At 38.6% G+C, this 18,370-nt stretch overlaps 1 protein-coding gene across 1 annotated transcript; it reads right to left on the bottom strand.

Annotated features, from left to right (window-relative positions):
* Positions 1 to 15,463: 15,463 nt before the first annotated feature.
* On the bottom strand, positions 15,464 to 16,057 carry LOC142174494 (uncharacterized). Its single transcript, XM_075240299.1, has one exon. The coding sequence runs from the start codon at positions 16,055 to 16,057 to the stop codon at positions 15,464 to 15,466; it is 594 nt and encodes a 197-aa protein (XP_075096400.1).
* Positions 16,058 to 18,370: the final 2,313 nt, after the last annotated feature.

Genomic DNA, 18,370 nt, shown 5'->3' with positions numbered 1-18,370 from the left:
AAAGCCTCGAACACATACATTGTTCATGTGGATTCTTTCAGTACCGATTTTTAACTTTTGTAAAGTAGACAAAGGACAAATATTTGCACTAGAACTATTATCAACCAGTACCCTCAAGCCAACTAACTCCTCGCACTTCACCGTGAGATAAAGAGCTCGGTTATGTTTTGTACCCTCCACAAGAAGTTCATCATATGAGAAGGAGATCCTATTTGCTTCGAAGATCTTGTTATCAATCTTTTCCGAGTGATTCACTGTGATCTTATCATGAACATGTGCCTCATTCAAAATCTTCATTAGGGCTTTGAAGTGGTCATCTAAATGTATCAGTAAAGACAAAAGAGATATCTGAGCTGGTTTTTTCCTTAATTGCTCCACAATGGAATAGTCTTGCACTTTCATCTTTTTCAGGAACTCTTCAACCTCTTCTTCGATGATCGGTTTCTTTACTGGCATTTGACTATCCTTGAACGGCTTGACCTTCCTTAATTCTTCCATGGTAAAACACCTCCCAGAACGAGTCAGTCCTTTAGTTTCATTGACTTCTTCACCTACTTCTTCCCCTTTATATGTTACTATCACCCACTTGTAATTCCATGGGAGAACCTTTGTATCAACCATTGGCAACTAGGTCACTAGTTTAATAACAACAGGGGTAATACGGTCCCCTTCCACGACTATGATAGGCTTTTTTGGATCCTTGGCATGACCACCATTGGCTTTTCTTGACTTGCTCCTATATCATTCGAAAGCCCTTTCACTACCAACACATGTGGCTTCACGTTGAGCATGCTTAACTTCTCCGTCACCCCTTCAACTGTTGAGGGAGTCACTTTTGTAGAATCTAGAGCCTTAACTGGATTACTTTTACTAGCATGAATCATCATGATGAACTTAGAAGAAATCTTGGGTTCTCCATCTTTACGCACTATTTCGATCATATGTGTCTCTGCATGGGCTAGTAAAGGACTTTGGCTGATATTTGGCACTTCCGAGCTCTAGACTACAATTTGATTTATATCAATAAGCTCTTGGATTGCTCTCTTTAAATGCCAACACTTCTCTATGTCGTGCCCTGGGGCATCAAAACAGTATGCGCATCTGAGTGAATAATCAAGGTTCTTTGGAGGGGGATTTGGTATCTTTGACTCAATCGACCTCAAGACGTCTAACTGCCTCAACCTTTGAAACAAACTGGTATAGGACTCTCCAAGCAGCGTGAAAGTTTGTTTCTATTGCTGCGTTTCTCTTCTATAATCTGGCCTTGACCGAAAGCTTGGACCAGTAGGGTTTCGATATGGTTGTGAGGGTGGATAAGGGTTTTATGGAGTTGGAGCATGCCATTGCGGATAAAGAGGGGGTTGAGCATATGACTAAGCATGGTGGACATGATATTGGTGTGGTCTGACTGAGTATTGAGGTTCTTGTGGTGGGAAATAATGTTGGGGTGGATTATATGGAGCTTAAGTATAGGCTCAAGGTTGGGATCGAGGCTGAGTGTACTGGTGAGGTGAAACCCTTGGTCCATGCCATGGTTTAAATTCAACCATAGAGACATCATCCTTTTGCTTCTTCCCCGACAAACTTCCTGTGCCATTCTGGATTGCCTGCGTAGTTGCTTTTATGGCAGAACAGCTTATGATCTTACTTGACTTTAGTCCTTCTTCCACCATCTCTCCCATCTTTACCATATCATTAAAAGGTTTTCCTATGGCTAATATCAAGTGGACAAAGTAAATAGGCTCTTGTGCCTGAAGAAAGTACTTGACCATTTCGTCTTCTTCCATCTGATGATTGACCCGGGTGGCTTGTTCCCTCCATCTGAGTCCGTATTCCCTAAAGCTTTCATTAGACTTCTTTTCTATCTTGGTTAATGATAGGCAATCCGGGACAATATCGATATTATACTAAAAATGTCGAGCAAAGTCTTGAGCCATATCGTCCCATGTATACCACCTGCTAGCATCTTGATGTGTATACCAATCGAGGGCTGCCCCATTCAAACTCTGACTAAAATAGGCCATTAAAAGCTCATCCTTCCTACCAGCACCTCTCATCTTACTGCAATAACTTCTCAAATAGGCCACGGGATCTCCATGTCCATCATACAAATCAAATTTTGGCATCTTGAACCCAGCGGGCAGTTGGACATCAAGGAACAAGCACAAGTCCTTGTAAGGCACACTTACTTGGTTTCCTATCCCTTGCATGTTCCTTAAAGACTGCTCTAAAGTCTTCACCTTCCTGAATATGTCATCTTTCTCCACATTCTTAGTGGGCTTCTCAATTTCAACAGGAGGCTTAAAGTGATGGGTATAGCTATAAGGATCCGAGACCTTGAAATTGGTTCAGAAGCATAGGATTGGGGATCAGGGATTTTGAATGTGGGTTCACTAGAAGATCGATGGATAGCAGCTTGTGGAGGGGCTACAAGAACATGAGTGGATTTTGGAGTGGGATATGAGGTTGTTTTGGCTGGTGGAGCAGGGAAAGGTTGGGAAGAGGTGCTAGTGTAGTTATGATAAGGGGTAAAGCCTGGAGCATATTGTGGGGAAAAATCAATAGTGGTGGGATTCTGGCCTTGTGATAGTGGTGGGATGGTAATAGGGTTTTCAGTGTAGTTAGTGGGAAATGAGGGCGGAGGATGCCTACTGATCCAAGCTTGATACATATCTGACATCTGCTGTTTCAACCTTTGAACCTCTTCATTCAACTTAGATTCTGATTCCACAATCTCTCTTGATGGATCAACAACACCTGTATCCAATTCTTTGCTAGTCATGATTGTCTTGCTCTTTGACCTAGTGTTGTATGGATGACTTGCCAGAGTGCCAACAAACTAACCACCTTCCTGAAGTTGATAGTGAAACAAAGCCAAAAGGAGCAAAACAAAGCCAACATGTTAGTGTTAGGGCATTTATTAGATAATAATATCACATTATGTGCAATGCACCTAGCAACAATTAACGGTTCTAAAATGGCTTTGAGGGTCATAAGGTCATATGGCATCATCCCAATTTGCTCATTTCAATTTTCTCCACCCTTTTCTTTTGCTTAATCACTCTTTCCCCGCACCCCACAAATCCGTCTCTTTTTCTTTAACTTCAAAAATGATTCGATCGAACCTGATATAGGTTGCATATGTATTCATGTTCCACATGAATCAGACCAAGCGTAGTTCCAGAAAATTGGTGAAAAGTTAAACTAAATAAAAATCTTTTTGGAATTTTCATTTAATTTTTTTTCGGTTTTCAAAATACAAAATGGGAAGTACGATAATATAAGACTATCAGACTCGACTACACTACGACAGACTTTGACACTATCTACAGGACTCAGTACTACAAGACTAGAAGATAACGACAACATAAACAAACTGAAAACATATAAAAAGAATCCTCAAGTAGCTCCTGGATATGATGCCCCCCGCTTGGGATGATCCTGGGTTGTCCATCATGCTCAAACTTTGCAACATGCCTTGTAAAGATACACCGATGCTAGGAATAAAGACCCTAGGGTGTGCCCCCGCCTCCTGAAGGCTGACCCTAAACAAATACTAGCTATGCTGCTCCACGTTTGCTGCCAATCCCGCTAATTGAGACCTTATCAACTCAAGCTTACCCCAAGGATCCTGATCCGAAGTCTCCTCAAAATCATCTGTCTGAACTGCCCAATCCCTAACTTGTGCCGGCAATGGGGTGCTGACCCCTGGTGGGATGGACTGCAACCAAATCAAATACTTATGAGTATACTCAGACCGGCCAATGTCTTCTACTAATGTATTTTTCTTCATCCTCTTTGCATTGTTCTAGTATTGCACGTACTTGATTTCGTCAAGCGCATTTCTGCTAAAATTCATGATGTGCCTCTGAAGATTCAGAGTTGGCTGCTCCTCTTGTATCCTACCCAACTGTCGCATCACCCTAATGGAAGTGTACAACCTGGCACACTTAAGTCCTATCAACACCAAGAAAGGCTGAATGCGACATCCTACCAAAATCTCATCTAAAGGTAGCCAAAGGTAAGCCCACAAAACATTCCCATTTGTCCTCAAACCAAGGAACTCAATCAAAGCTATGATGCCTACTGGGTATGTAAACTTAGGAGATTTCATCCTACGCTCAATGCATTCCACTCGATTCCTCAAGGCACGGTCGATGGGACAAAATAAGGAAGCGGTGTGTAAATGCTCCATCATCTACAATTGCAGCAAAAGGTTACTTCCCTCAAAATACCTGACACCTCCCCTAACCTCACTCAGGGCTTGATACAACTCTGCTAAGATCATTGGCACAACGGTAATGGTTCTGTGTTGCTTCTCATGAAATAGTGCCATCACCACTGATTGTAGACGGGTGCTAATATGCCTCTCATCTAAAGGAAACACCAATAATCCCAACAAAGCAAGGCCGAAAGCTTTGAGTCGGCGTCTTTTCCACTTTGCCTTGGTTATGCAAAACTCATCCCAAAAGACGTCAAAACCATCATGTGGTCCAAATCTAGCAAACAAATAATACAAGGATATCCAGGACTGCTCGAGGCATCCTAAATGCTTATTGTCTTTCAAGCCCAAGTCGCTGAGAAATCTCGTCCTAGAGTGATCTTGAGGAAGTATCATGTCTTTACCTATGTAGCTTAGGCGAGTGAGACCAGACATTTCTGTCAAGGTAGGAGTCATCTCACACTCCCCAAATCTGAAAACCATGTTTTGTGGGTCCCAATAGGTCAATATCGCCTTCACTAAATCCGGGCGAGGTGTGATATCAAGAAGCGAAATGAGGGTGCCCAACTTATTCATTAGCTCGTGTTGTTCTAACAATAAAATATTTTCCACCACCTGACCAACTTCCTCAGAATTTTCACTGCCATCAACACTTTGGATTGAATTAGTGGGTTCATACCTAAATGAAGAAAACACAGTTAGTGACTCAAGACACTATGTGATGTCACAACACTTCCTAGTGGACAAATGCAAGACACGATTGGACTAATTTTTACAAAATGTCCTAAGTAGCCGAGGGTGGCTATTAATGCAAACTCGACAAAGTGGACCCCCTAATGCCTGAAAAATACCCCATTTACAGCTTACACAGCTTCAAAATCCCAACAATCATGGCCTTAAAAATTACTTTGCAGAAATGACCTATTTTGCAAAAGCGACCGATATGGCCAAATGTGGCTAGGGACGCAAACACGACAAGAACGAGCCTTAAAGGAATGGGACACTTAGTTGTATACTAAAATTCTAAGACATGGATCACTGAACCACTTTCGCGAAAATGATCCCATTTTGCAAGAATGGCCGATGTGGTCAAAGTGGCTAGACATGCAAGATTTGGCTACGACTCCTGAAGCCAAGAATCTAAGCCTCACTAGGAAGACCCAACCCTATGTGAGTTTACTAGGTATCGCGCCCCGAAAGACGAGAATCAGGTATGCGTAGTTCGGGAAGATGGGACATGGGAGAAAGCTTTTAAAAAAATGTAACTAATTTGGAAAAACTATATTTTTGTCTTTTTGAAAAAATGATGAAATGTGAAATCTTTTTGGATTTTTTTTCCTTTTTTGATTTTTGGAAAATGATGGGAAAGTGCAAAGTCTTTTTGGATTTTTCATTTTTCGTATTTTTGGCTTTTTTTCTTGAAAAAGTTGTATAAGAAGAAAAATAATTGTGTCCTACTTGCTTCATTTTATACCTCGCCCTCTTTCCCAAATATCAGTCCTCCAAATGACCTTTCTGCTCTCAAAGATGCAACATGTATCACATAGGGATGATTGAATGTCCTTTTGGGCCATGGGCCAGTTTTGACATAATTTGGATAGGCCTCCTATAAAGGAACACGGTGCCTAGGACCAGCCCTGCTAGGTAAAAGACATAATGCGAATAAGCATGATCTAAAGGCTGACCTACGTTTGGGATTCACTAACAAGGCAATTCAGAGGAGCGTATGGTCGATGGTGGCTGCTCAAGCTTTCCACCCACTCCATACATCTGACGCCCCCTCCTAAAATAAGGGTGACTCAACAAAGAGTTCGTGTACGCGACGCATACTCCGATACTTGTTGCAGAAAGAATTAACTCGAGGTTATGTAAACGATGACAATTATAAAGTAGTAACACATAAAGAAAAAAAACTGTAAACACACAAACAACTAGTAAATAATAAAACAACACAAAAATAAAAATCAATTACTAAAAAAATAAATAAAAACCTCAACCAAATATTCTAAAAAGCCAAGAAGATCACAATATCAGCTCGAACCTGCAAAGTTCCCTAGCAGAGTCGCCAGAGATGTCACACCCCTTTTTTTAAACTACTCACTAACCCTTCTTAAAATTATAAAAAAAAGGATTTAGTAAAGCTCAAAAGGGTTTTCAATTAAAAAGTGACAAAATTGTGTTCAAAAGGAAATAACTCAGAGTCGCCACCTGACATTGGTTTCGGTGTGCCAGGTCACGATTTTTAAAAATGATTTTCCTTTTAAAATACTTTGGACTCCAAATTAAGTCAGAGCCAGAGATTCGGGTATGGGGGTTCATTTGACTCGGGGAGAAGGTGTAAGGCACTCCATAAGTCCTGTAACTAGTACGGTTGTATACTTGATCTAGTCGGCTTTTGAAATATTCAAGTTGAGGTAAAATCACAGGAAAAAAAATAAACACAAAAGAGGCTAAAGATCGTCCCCACCTAAATGAACGAAAATTAAAAGAAGGAAAATTAAAGTTCCAAATTACAGAATACTGCAGGGCATTCCCCGGAATAAAATATGTACAAATCTTTTGGGGCATTCCCCGGATAAATTTAACAAAAAGGGGCGACCTCTCACCTCAAAATAAATTAGAACACGAACGTCCTAAAAGTTGCCTAACCAAATGTGGTCGGCCTAAGCATGCTCCTAGCGAACAATGTGACAAAATAAAGTGAATAAAAGGAAACTAAATAAAAGAAAAATTCATCACCTACTCACTTTCTTTTGATTCATTCACATAACCTAACCTAACTCCTATAACATTTGAACATGATCTAATTTTTAAGGACTGGTTGTACCCGTTTCCCACGACCCATTTCAAGCAACTGATCCAAACAAAATAAAGACGATAACACATCCAACAGATAACTATCCAAAGGCACCTGATGTCAATAAACTCGTAAACAAACATAACAAAATGAATAAAAGAAAGCAAAAATAGGAAAGATATGGGCTAACATTACGATAAAACCATGACGTCACCTGTACCCCCTCCCCCCATTTTCTATCTGCTGCAAAGTTCTAGCATTTATAAATGAGAATCTAGTAATGCAAACTAGGTTGAGCAATATTAGAACACACATCCAAAATATTTGATTGATTAAATTATGGAAGAAAACAATAACGCATATATCTCAAAGTGAACAAGTGATTTCTCTTGATTAACAATCTAAGTGACTAAAGAAAACTCCCTTGAAATTCATCACATATTTGAGCCAAGTGAAAAGAAAGAATAAGCCAACAAATACAAATCGATTTCGGATAAAATTTCCAACATGCTAGTATACTACTCTTAACAGATATAATATGGAACCAGTGAGGAATTTGAAGGCTAAAGATATTTTAGTTAAACAATAGGCAGATAAACTTTTAGAGAAAAAAGGAAACTACAATACAAGTATTGACTTAAACAAAAGCAAACCTACTGTATATAAACTTCATACTTCAATTATTGAGTCATCCACTACCATATTCCTCTTAACATTAAATTTACTAAGCTTCATAGAAAATTTTAACAATTTAATCATAGGTGAAAGCAATGACCATTCGACTCCAAATTGAACACACGTTGTTACATTACTTCAAACTAGAAACTTTTATGGAAAGGCTCTACAGGTTCTTGTTCAAAAATGCTAAAGGAAAAAGGCACATGAACAATCACAAAGGCAAAGGTGCAAATACCTTAAACTAAACTATAACGGGAGTGTTGCTAGGAGATATGACTTAAACAAACACACTCAACATAACATAAACCAAGTCAAGAAGAAATTAAACAAAGTCTCAGAAATCACTAATGACTTAGTCCAGACAACAATTAATTTGTTCCACACCTGTTCAAACAAAGGAAAAAAAATTAAAATGAACCTGTTGGCCGAAATTCTTTTTAATGACAGTAGAGGAATCAGCAGATACAGTGTTTTACTCCAAAATTCAAACCGAGAACAGCAACACAATCGAGCAGAAACCGCGAGCCAAACCACGAACCTCGAATGAAAACTCGAATCGGCACCGGAATTTCGAATCCAAACTCGAACTTCAATCAAATTCTATCTTTGAAAGCGAAAATTGAAATTGGAAAGAAGAAGAAACATATTTTTTTTTTGTATTTTTCTGAGATTTAAATTAAACTAAAAATCTGAAAAAAATGAAATCCGAAGATGAAAAGGGCTAAACTGAAATTTGTTTCGTTTGTATTTTTCCGATTGTTCCAAGAAGACAAAAATCAGAGAAGAAGATTGATGACTTCTCAAACCCTCCTTTTTTTCTTCTCTATCTTTCTCTGTGACCTCTCTTTATTGTGCCCCAAATAATGCTTAACTTTTCTATTGTCTTCCACTCACTCTCTCTTTTTTCCAAAAATCCTCCCTTCCTCTCAAAGTCTTATCCCTATTATCTATTCTTCTTGCTTGGAGGAAGTTACAAGAAATTCAAAAAGATGTGTGGTCCCCCCTAATGTGCATTGAATTCAAAACTGAAGAAGCTTCTTGAATGTATGAATTAAGGGAATTAAATGTAGTAAATATTAATTGTGGGGGCCACGTGATATTTTCCTTGCTTTCCTTTGCTTTTGGCCTTTCCCGTTCTTTTTTTTTGGTTGGAAAGATAGACAATATTATAGCATACTAAAAAAATACAACGTATTAGGTTCTTGGATACATACAGGGCATCCGTTGTACAAAGATAGAGCTAGGTGCTTAGTCTCTCACTTGGGAAACAATACTAGTAGTAGAAGTAGTAGCTACTAAAGAGTTTCTACTATTACACATAATAGATAAGCTAGATAAACTAGAGAAAAATTGTGTAACATTCCTACTAAATTTCCTAATCATCCTGCTGTGGAGTGTGCCCTGGTGATCTTGTTCATAACAAGACATAGCAAAAGGAGGTGGTGTCCCAAAAAGTAGGCAGTGCTCCGGTGCGTGTGTTGCTTCATATCTAGCTAACCTATCTGCTACACAATTCTGCTCTCTGTAGATAGCTTGAACTGATGGACTACTCAGTTGTTGAAGCAATGACCTGCAATCAGTAATGATATTAGTAAATTTCATTGTAGGTGCTCTGAACATACCGAATATTGCTTGTGCATCTGTCTCAATGATGAGTGGTGTGAGCTGTTGTTGGACAGCAATTTGTAATCCTTTGAGGAGTGCAAGAAGTTCTATTTGTATAGTGGGGCCTGCTTTCACGGATCTTGCAAAGCCTATAATCTAATTGCTTTGGTGGTTGCGTAAAATTCCGCCAATACCATAGGTACTTTGAGCCGGGGAGCAAGATCCATCAATATTTAACTTGTAAAAAGTCTGATTTGGTGGATGCCATTTGATATAGATAGGGGACTTTGGATTTTTCTTAAGTGAATGAACAATTAAAAAGTAATATTCAGCCACCCTTGATAACAGTGAAAGCATATGTAAATCTATTTTTTGATGATCATAAATAAATTTATTTCTTTTAATCCAAATTTCCCATAATGCAAAAGGAATCATAGTGGTATAAGGAATTTTGTGGGGTGTCAAAACCAGTGGGGTAAGTATAAGCTTGTACAACCAATTCATAATATCATGTTGGGGTAGTGAGAAGGTGTTAGTGGGAGGTTGTACCCTAAGGGATTTCCAAAGATGTAGGGCATTAGGACAATATTGAAATAAATGACTAATTGTTTCAGTGTCTTTATGACACTGTGGACATGTTGCTGAACTGGTAATACCTAGTCGTGTAAGGTATACAGCTATTGGGAGTCTGTCATGGAAAATTAACCAAAGGAAAAAAGGATATTTTAGAAGGAATTGGAAGTTTCCAAATCCACTTGTACGAGGTGGTTATGCATGTACCATTAGGTGTATTAGTGGTGCTAAGATACTTGTACATTGAGTTAACTGAGAAGATACCATTCTCTGTTAGATCCCAGTAAATTTTGTCATAGGTAGTGGAGACAATTGACATATAAATATTATTAATTAGGAAAATTATATGCGGGGGTAAGTCGAAAGGTATGTTATCTAGGTGCCATCTATTATTGTAATAATAATTAGAAACCAATTTATTCTCCTCAAATTAAGGCATAGGTCCATAAATGTAGTTTCTAATGATTAGATTATGTTTGAGCCATGGGTCATTCCAGAACCTAACATATTGTCCTGTTGTAATATTCCATTTATAACCTAACTTGCAATAGGTCCAACCGTTAATCATATTACGCCAAGTATTAGAACATTTATATTTTATTAAAGATTGCGGCCGTGCATAATTATGTAAAAGGACTTTTGCCCACAACTGTTTTGGATGATTGAACATTCGCCATGCAAGGCTTGCATGGAGTGATTGGTTTTTTTTACAGAGATTTTGTATACCTAAACCCCCGAGTTCCAAAGGTTGCGTAATTGTAGACCATTTTATGAGATGTAGTTTTTTCTTTTGAGGAGTTGTGCCCCATAGAAAATTCTGTTGATACCGATTAAGGTGGCTTAATATATAAGTAGGATTTTTATATATTTGCATCAAGTGATTAGGAAGGTGATTGAGGGTAGATTTGATTAAAGTTAGTCTTCCCGCTCGAGATAGAAAATTAGTTTTCCAGCCTGCCAATTTTGTTTTAAAGTTATCAAGTAAGAATTGATAGTCATTTTTGGAAGACTTAGTTGTAAAAATAGGGAACCCCAAATACTTTCCAAAACTTCGCCCTTCCTTCATGCTAAAAAGTTGAAGAATAATATTCTTAGTAATTGGTTGACAATTCTTTGAAAAGTAAATATTTGATTTATCAAAGTTTATAGATTGGCCAGACTGGTGAGTAAACTGTGTAATAGTATTAACCATTGATTGACACGTACTAGCTTTAATTTGTGAGGTGAGGAAATATCGTCTGCGAAGAATAAATGAGATAATTGTGGGCCATTTTTTGATAAAGAAATTGGTTTCCATGCCTGGTAGTTAACTGCATTATTTATTTTCCTGGACAACATTTCGAGATATAGGATGAACAGATAAGGTGACAGAGGATCACCCTGTCTAATGCCTCTTGTGGGTTTAAAAGAATCAGTTGAACTACCATTAATTAAACTAGAGGTTGTAGTGGTGGTAATACAAGAAATGATTAATTTAGTAAATTTATCAGGGAAATTTAGACTTAATAAAGTATTACGAATGAAGGACCATTCTAATTTATCAAACGCTTTTTCTAGATCTATCTTAAGAAGCATACTGAGATTGTTACCCTTCATTTTTTGAAATTTATTAATAATTTCTTGTACTATGATAGCATTATCTGTAGCTCTTTTGTGTTGTTGAAAACTAGATTGTATGGGATGGATAATATGTTCCAGTATTTGCTTTAATCTGTTGACTAAAATTTTTGTAATAATTTTGTAAATTGTATTACAAAGACTAATAGGTCTATATTGAGCAATTGTGGATGCGTTGGTATTTTTGGGAATAAGACAGATAAAAGTAGAATTTATTTTTGGGTCAATTTCATAGTTAGTGAAGACCTTATGACAGAAATATTTAACAGAGTCCCCTATAGTGTCCCAGTAATTTTGGTAAAAAAGAGGGTGAAGGTCATCTAGTCCAGGTGCTTTCATAGGTTTGAATGATTTAATAACATTAAGAATTTCAAAGTCCTGTAAAGGTTGTGTGAGGGATGTTTGATCAGCATGTGTTAGGATGTTTGAAGGAAAAAGTTTTGTTTTTGAAATTGAAATTGTTTTTTGTGTGGTAAATAAATTTTGATAATAAAGGGCAATGTTATCAAGTATTTGGGTGGGATTCGTTATCCAATTTCCCCCTGATCTTGAATAGTCGTTATTCTATTATGTCTTCTACGATTAATAGTACTTAGGTGGAAAAAATTAGTATTGGCATCCCCATTATTGTCACAACCCAATCCCCGAACCCGATCGTGATGACGCCTCTCGTGAAGACAAGGACAGCCAGACCAAAATGGAACATCTCTTTTAAACAATTAATCATCATAACAGTAATAACATGTAATATGATACTCATAAATTACGGAAATTTTAACGTTAACAACAGCAGGAACCATCCCGACACAGCCCAAACCAGGGTGTCACAAGTCACGAGCATCTATAAGAATGAAATTTCCACTTTACAGTCTAGAAATACACTGAACAAGAATAATGAATAACATAGAAAGACAGTGGTGCTGCGAACGCTGGCAGTCACCTCGCTAAAACCTCTACAACTCTGCTTCCACACAGCCAATACCCGCTACCGGGTGAATAAATACCTGCAACTGCATGCGAGGTGCAGGGAGTAATGTGAGTACTCCAACCCAGTAAATAATAACAATAAATAATGGCTGACAGTATGAAATCACGTAAAGGCACTAAGCAGTTCTATACCAAAACAGTAAAATCGTTTAAGCAGCAGTGAATGAGGAAATCATGTGAAATTCTTTAAACCAGGTAAAACAGATATAATCAGTATAAATCAGCTCCTCAAGCATTTCAGTTCATTTATTCGTTCTTATCCTCAGTTCTCAATTCATATACTTCTCACGATAACCGAATCAATAAATATATATGCCGTTGCGGCGTGCAGCCCGATCCGTATATCGATGTGGCGTACAGCCCGATCCATAATAATAATAGTCGACTGCGCTCACTAGGGGTGTGCAGACTCCGGAGGGGCTCCTTCAGTCCAAGCGCTATATAATTGTTGTGGTGTGCAACCCGATCCATATAAGTAATTGTTGCGGCGTGCAGTCCGATCCATAATATGTATAATATATATATATGCTGCGGCGCGCATCCCGAACCATATCATATAAAATATATATCTGTTGCGGCGCTCAGCCCGATCCATATCATATAAAATATCCTCACTATTGGGTCCTCGACCCCTCTCAGTCATTTAAAAATCACAGCCTCTCGGGCATAATGTACGGTCGGGATCTCAGCCCTCATATCTCTTTCTATTTATGATTAACATTTCAAAAATCTGGTTCATATCATTCTTAAGCAATTGGAAACATGACTGAGGATATAAATTTTTAACAAAATAAGTGAGGTAAACCAGTCAAAAATCCCCTAAGGGTTCTACAGGTCGGCACAAGGCCCCAAGCATGGCAACTAGCCCAATTCACAATAATAACGTATATGTCTCAATAAAAAATGTAGTAAAATATCGTTCGGGATGGACCAAGTCACAATCCCCATAGCATTGAACCTCGCGCTCGTCACACAGCGTGTATCTTAACTTAGTATAGCACTACGTTGTGCAAATCCGGAGTTTCAAACTCTTAGAACATCATTTAAAATCATTACTCACCTCGAACTGGCTAATTCTCTACCTCAGAACGCCTTTGCCCCTCGAATTGGCCTCCACGCGCGTCGAATCTATCCAAAATCAGAATGAATACGTCACAATATGCTAAATGAACAAAGCCCAAGGGAAAACATTTAAAAAAAATCAAAAATCTCGAAATTAGAAAACCTGAGCCCCAGGCCCACATCTCAAAATCGGGTAAAATTTACATTTTATGAATCCTCATACCCTTACGAGTCTAACCATACAAAAATTATCCAATTCCGATACCATTTGGTCCTTCAAATCATCATTTTACATTTTTGAAAGGTTTCACAATTTTCTTCCCAAATTCCATCTCAAATCACGAATTAAATGATGAATTCAGTGATAGATTCATGTATTCTAGCCAAATCTGAGTTAAAATCACTTACCCCGATGAATTTCTTGAAAAACCTTCGAAAAATCGTCAAAATCCGAGCTCTCTAGGTCAAAATATTAAATAAAACCCAAAACCTCGTATTTATAGGTACCCCTCAGGTATCAGCTACCGCGGGCCGCACCAAAACTCATGCGGTCCGCGCAAGCCAGTGCGGTCCGCGCAAAGGCAACGTGCGGCCGCACAGGCCTCCCTCTGCAGTGACAGGTTTTAGTATTTTGGCCATAACTTTTGCTATGGATGTCCAAATTGCAATATCTTTACCTTTCTGGAAACTAGACACGAAGATCTACAACTTTCGGTTTTTAATCACCTCAAAATACTTTGTGGATCAAAAGATATGAACTTCCGAAATAGGACCAGCGGAATGTTCTTCACCGCGGCCTCGCCCCACTTTGTGCGGTCCGCGCGACGCCTACCGCGGCCGTGCTCGTGTTTTTGCGGTCCGCACAGCACTCACCGTGGGTGCACTCATGTTTGTGCGGTCCGCATGGGTGAGTTCTGGGGCCTGCAACCCTTGTAGACCTGCTAAGCTATGATTTTTGCACTAAAAACATCCCGGAACCTACCCGGAACTCCCGGAACTTCAAACCAATTATACCAACACATCTCATGACATCGTTCAAACTTGATCAAAACTTCGGAACGCTCACAACAATATCAAATCACCTATTTAACATAGGATTCAGGCCTAAGAACTCCAAGAACTCTTAAATTATGCTTTCGATCAAAAGGTCTATCAAATCTCGTCCGAATGACCTTAAATTTTGCACACACATCCCAAATGACACAATGAGGCTGCTGCAACTCTCGGAATTCCATTCCGACCCCTATATCAAAATCTCGTATATCAACCGGAATTCGCCGAAATATCAATTTCGCCAATTCAAGCCTAAATCTTCTCTACAACTCCAAAACCCATTCCGATCGTGCTCCTAAGTCACAAATCACCTCCCGAAGCTAACCAAACCATCGTAACTCACTTCCGAGCCTTCTAACACATAAGTCAATACCCAGTTGACTTTTCCAACTTAAGCCTTCTTAAAAGAGACTAAGTGTCTCATTTCTTACCAAATCCTCTCCGAACTCGAACTAATCAACTTGATCACATAAAACACGGATAACAAAGCGTAAAGAAGCTGAAAAGGTGGAAATGGAGCGGCAACTCATAAGACGACGGGTCGGGTCGTCACAATTATTAAGCCAGTCTATACGAGATTTTAGTTTCCAAAAATCTTCTTCTAACCTAAGTATTCTATTAAAATCTAACTTTACGTCATGTTCCAAATTCTGTAAGAAATGACTAGTTGGATAGTGGATAGATGAATTCCACTTAATCTGGCTAGAATCTTCCTCTTTTCCTTAAAAATGTTACCAAAGGTAAACTTATTCCATTCTTGCACTGTGGTTATAAAATTATCAATGGCGGGAAGTAGCGCCAAGTTGTCCATCCAAGCTTGTCTAACCACAGAATGAAAAGTAGGATGACTAGTCCAAATAGTCTCAAATCTAAATATTTTTTCCTAGGTAAAGGACAGTGTTGAAACTATAGTCGAATGCGACAATGATCTGAGTGTGTACGGGAAGGTGTGTAACAAGAGCGTCTGGGTATTGATTAATCCAATCATATTTAGCAACTATACGATCAATCCGTTCAAGTATGGTATACTTCTTATGTCTTCCATTAGTCCAAGTATATCGGCTACCCTTATACCCTAAATCAGTCATCTGGCAGTAATTAAGGCAGTCCAAGAACTTATGAGAACGTGAGTTATTTATAGGAAGTCCACCAAATTTATCAGTAGCATGTGTTATTTCATTAAAGTCTCCTTTAATAATCCAAGGTCCTTTATAACTATCATATACATATATGAGAGTTTCCCATAACGATTTTCTATTAACTAATTCATTACTAGCATAGATGGCAGTGAATAAAAACTTAAAAGGCAAGGGTTTCACCTGGACATGGCAGTGTATTTCCTGTGCAGTGGTGGCTACTGGCTCAACAACTAGAACACTTGATAACCACAAGATTGAAATTCCTCCAGAATAGCCTGTTGCAGCAACCTCAATCATACCATCAAAGTTAAAATCTTCCTTCATACTTTGGTGAGTTTGGCAGTGTGTTTCTAAGAGAACAACTAAAACTGGCATATTATAGTCAAGTAAAAACCTAAAGTTACGTCTAAACTCAATGGAAAGGGCTCCTCTACAATTCCAAATGATGAAATTCATATGATTGTTGGCTTGTTCAGTTGTTGGGCTTCTCCATCTACTCGTCCAGTTTCTCTTGCTCTCTCCTGGATGTAGGCAAAAAGTGGGTAGTAGAAGTATCGCATATTTCCCCACCTCTGGGTTTGTGGTGGGCCTTAGACGAATGGATACTCTCATTAGATTTGGAGGAAACCTTACGAATATTTTTCTTTCGTATTCCTCCTTCTGCACAAATACCTTTATTCCATCGAGCCATGCATGTATTGGACGAGTTTCCCTATTGTATGTGACTGCTGCTTCAAGTTCTTCCTGGAAATTCTCGTCTTGTTCTTCTTGATTGGGATTGTATGGTGGTGAGTTGGTTGGTGTTAGTGGAGTTGGTGGTTCCAAGAAAGGGAGAAGTGGTTGTGGATTCGTATAGGGCTGAATCCAAGGTGTCACTAGGGTCGGGGTGGATAAAACGGCATGCAAATGAGATGAGGATATAGGTAAGTAGGATCCTAAACTGGGGTTGGAAGATTGAGAGGTTGATATGGCGAGAGGTGTGGTGCTTGCATCATTGACCAATGATATCTTGCGAATAGTTCCGTCCCTAGTTGCACTCCTTCCGCTATTATTTGAGCAAGGTCGCGTGGATTGTTGATTAGGATTGTCACTTCTTGGTTATTGACTTCCATGGTGAAAGTTAGGGCATTATTTTGAAGCCCCATCTCTAGCCAAGATGTAAGAGTTAACGGTGCTTGGGGTGATTGAGTTGTGTAAATTATCGTATTGGGCTCCATTATCAAGTGGGATGGAGGAAATGAGATTGGATTCTGAGAGTGATGTAGCCGATGTATATTCTGGAGTTGGGGGTGGGGTTGTGACCTTCTTAGATAAATGACGTTGTTGGCAAGCATTGTATAACTTAGTGGAAATTGTTGAATGAGTGATTGATGGGGATAAGACCGAGTTGGAAGATGAAATTGCAACATGCAAAATAGGAGGATGAGTGTGAGTGGGGGATATTGGCGGTTTGATTAATGGAGTTGGAGTTTGTGTGTTTGAAGAAGAATGAGATATGGTAGTGAAGATATCATGATGATGTTTCTGCATAGAAGGTAGAATAGGGTTTGAAGAGGTCGAAGAAGGAGAGTTAATTAGTGTTTTGTTTTTCTCGTGTGTTGTTTGTGTATGTTAGTGCAGGCTATTAATTGTTGCTGACTGTATGGTGTGTGAAGCAGAGGTTGTGTCTTGCATATGAGAGAGTTGGTCGTGTCTTATTGCATGCATGTTAATAGGTTGTGGTGGAGATAGGAGCAATTGTGATTGGGCCGAGTTTGTAGTGAAGTTTAGGTGTGCTTGAGTATTAATTTGTTTGTGTGAAGAATTGGTTAATTACGGATTAATGGAATTATCGGTCATGTTGTCTTCAACAACCAATGGATTAAAAGGATTAGCAGAATTATTATGAAGAATTTCTTCCCCAGATGCATCTTGTTTTATGTGAGCATTAGACGAGTATTTAACATTATTAAGAGATAATTTAGTAAAAGGAAGAGTAGCAGGAGTATTAGTCCTATCCATAGGCATACCTGATTGGCGGGTATTCCCTTTGGTGTGGGTAAATTTCCTAGCTGAGTTAGTAGGAAACTTAACAATCTTCCATTCGTCAGTGCTTGAAACAGTGGTATTAGTAGGATTAGAATTAATGGGTTGGTTTATAGTAAAGGTCTCAGTGGGATTAGGCTTAGTATTGTAAGAACAAACTGATTGATTATGTCCCATTCGACCACACTTAATGCATAACAAATTTAGACCTTCATATAAAATAATTTATTTATGATGGCCAATAAAAATATGAGTGCATAGTGGTTGATCCAAAGGAACCTGAACACACAACCTAGCATAGCGTCCCCTTATTGTTGAAGAAGTACAATTATCAATGGCTAATAATTTCTCAATTTTATTCCCCAATTTCTGCAATATCTTGAAATCATAAAATTCAGTTGGTAACTCAGGTAGACGTGGTAACTCAGGTAGACGTAGCCAAATAACAGAGTAATTGATTTTTGTTTCAGATGCCATAAACTTTGATTCCCATTGCCGAACAGATAAGAAATGATTTAGTATAAACCAAGGACCATCTTATATAGCATGAATCTTATTTTCCTCCTTCTGGAATTTAAGCAAGTAAAAATCAGATCCTAAATCTATAAGATG

The sequence above is a fragment of the Nicotiana tabacum genome, chromosome 20 (genome assembly GCF_000715075.1).
Source record: "Nicotiana tabacum cultivar K326 chromosome 20, ASM71507v2, whole genome shotgun sequence".
Classification (NCBI taxonomy): domain Eukaryota; kingdom Viridiplantae; phylum Streptophyta; class Magnoliopsida; order Solanales; family Solanaceae; genus Nicotiana; species Nicotiana tabacum.
This window is presented reverse-complemented; position numbering and strand designations above follow the sequence as displayed.

What these genes read in the sequence shown, in the direction of transcription:
- LOC142174494 (XM_075240299.1), bottom strand. Translation starts at nt 16,057, where the DNA reads ATGAAGGAAGATTTTAACTTTGATGGTATGATTGAGGTTGCTGCAACA.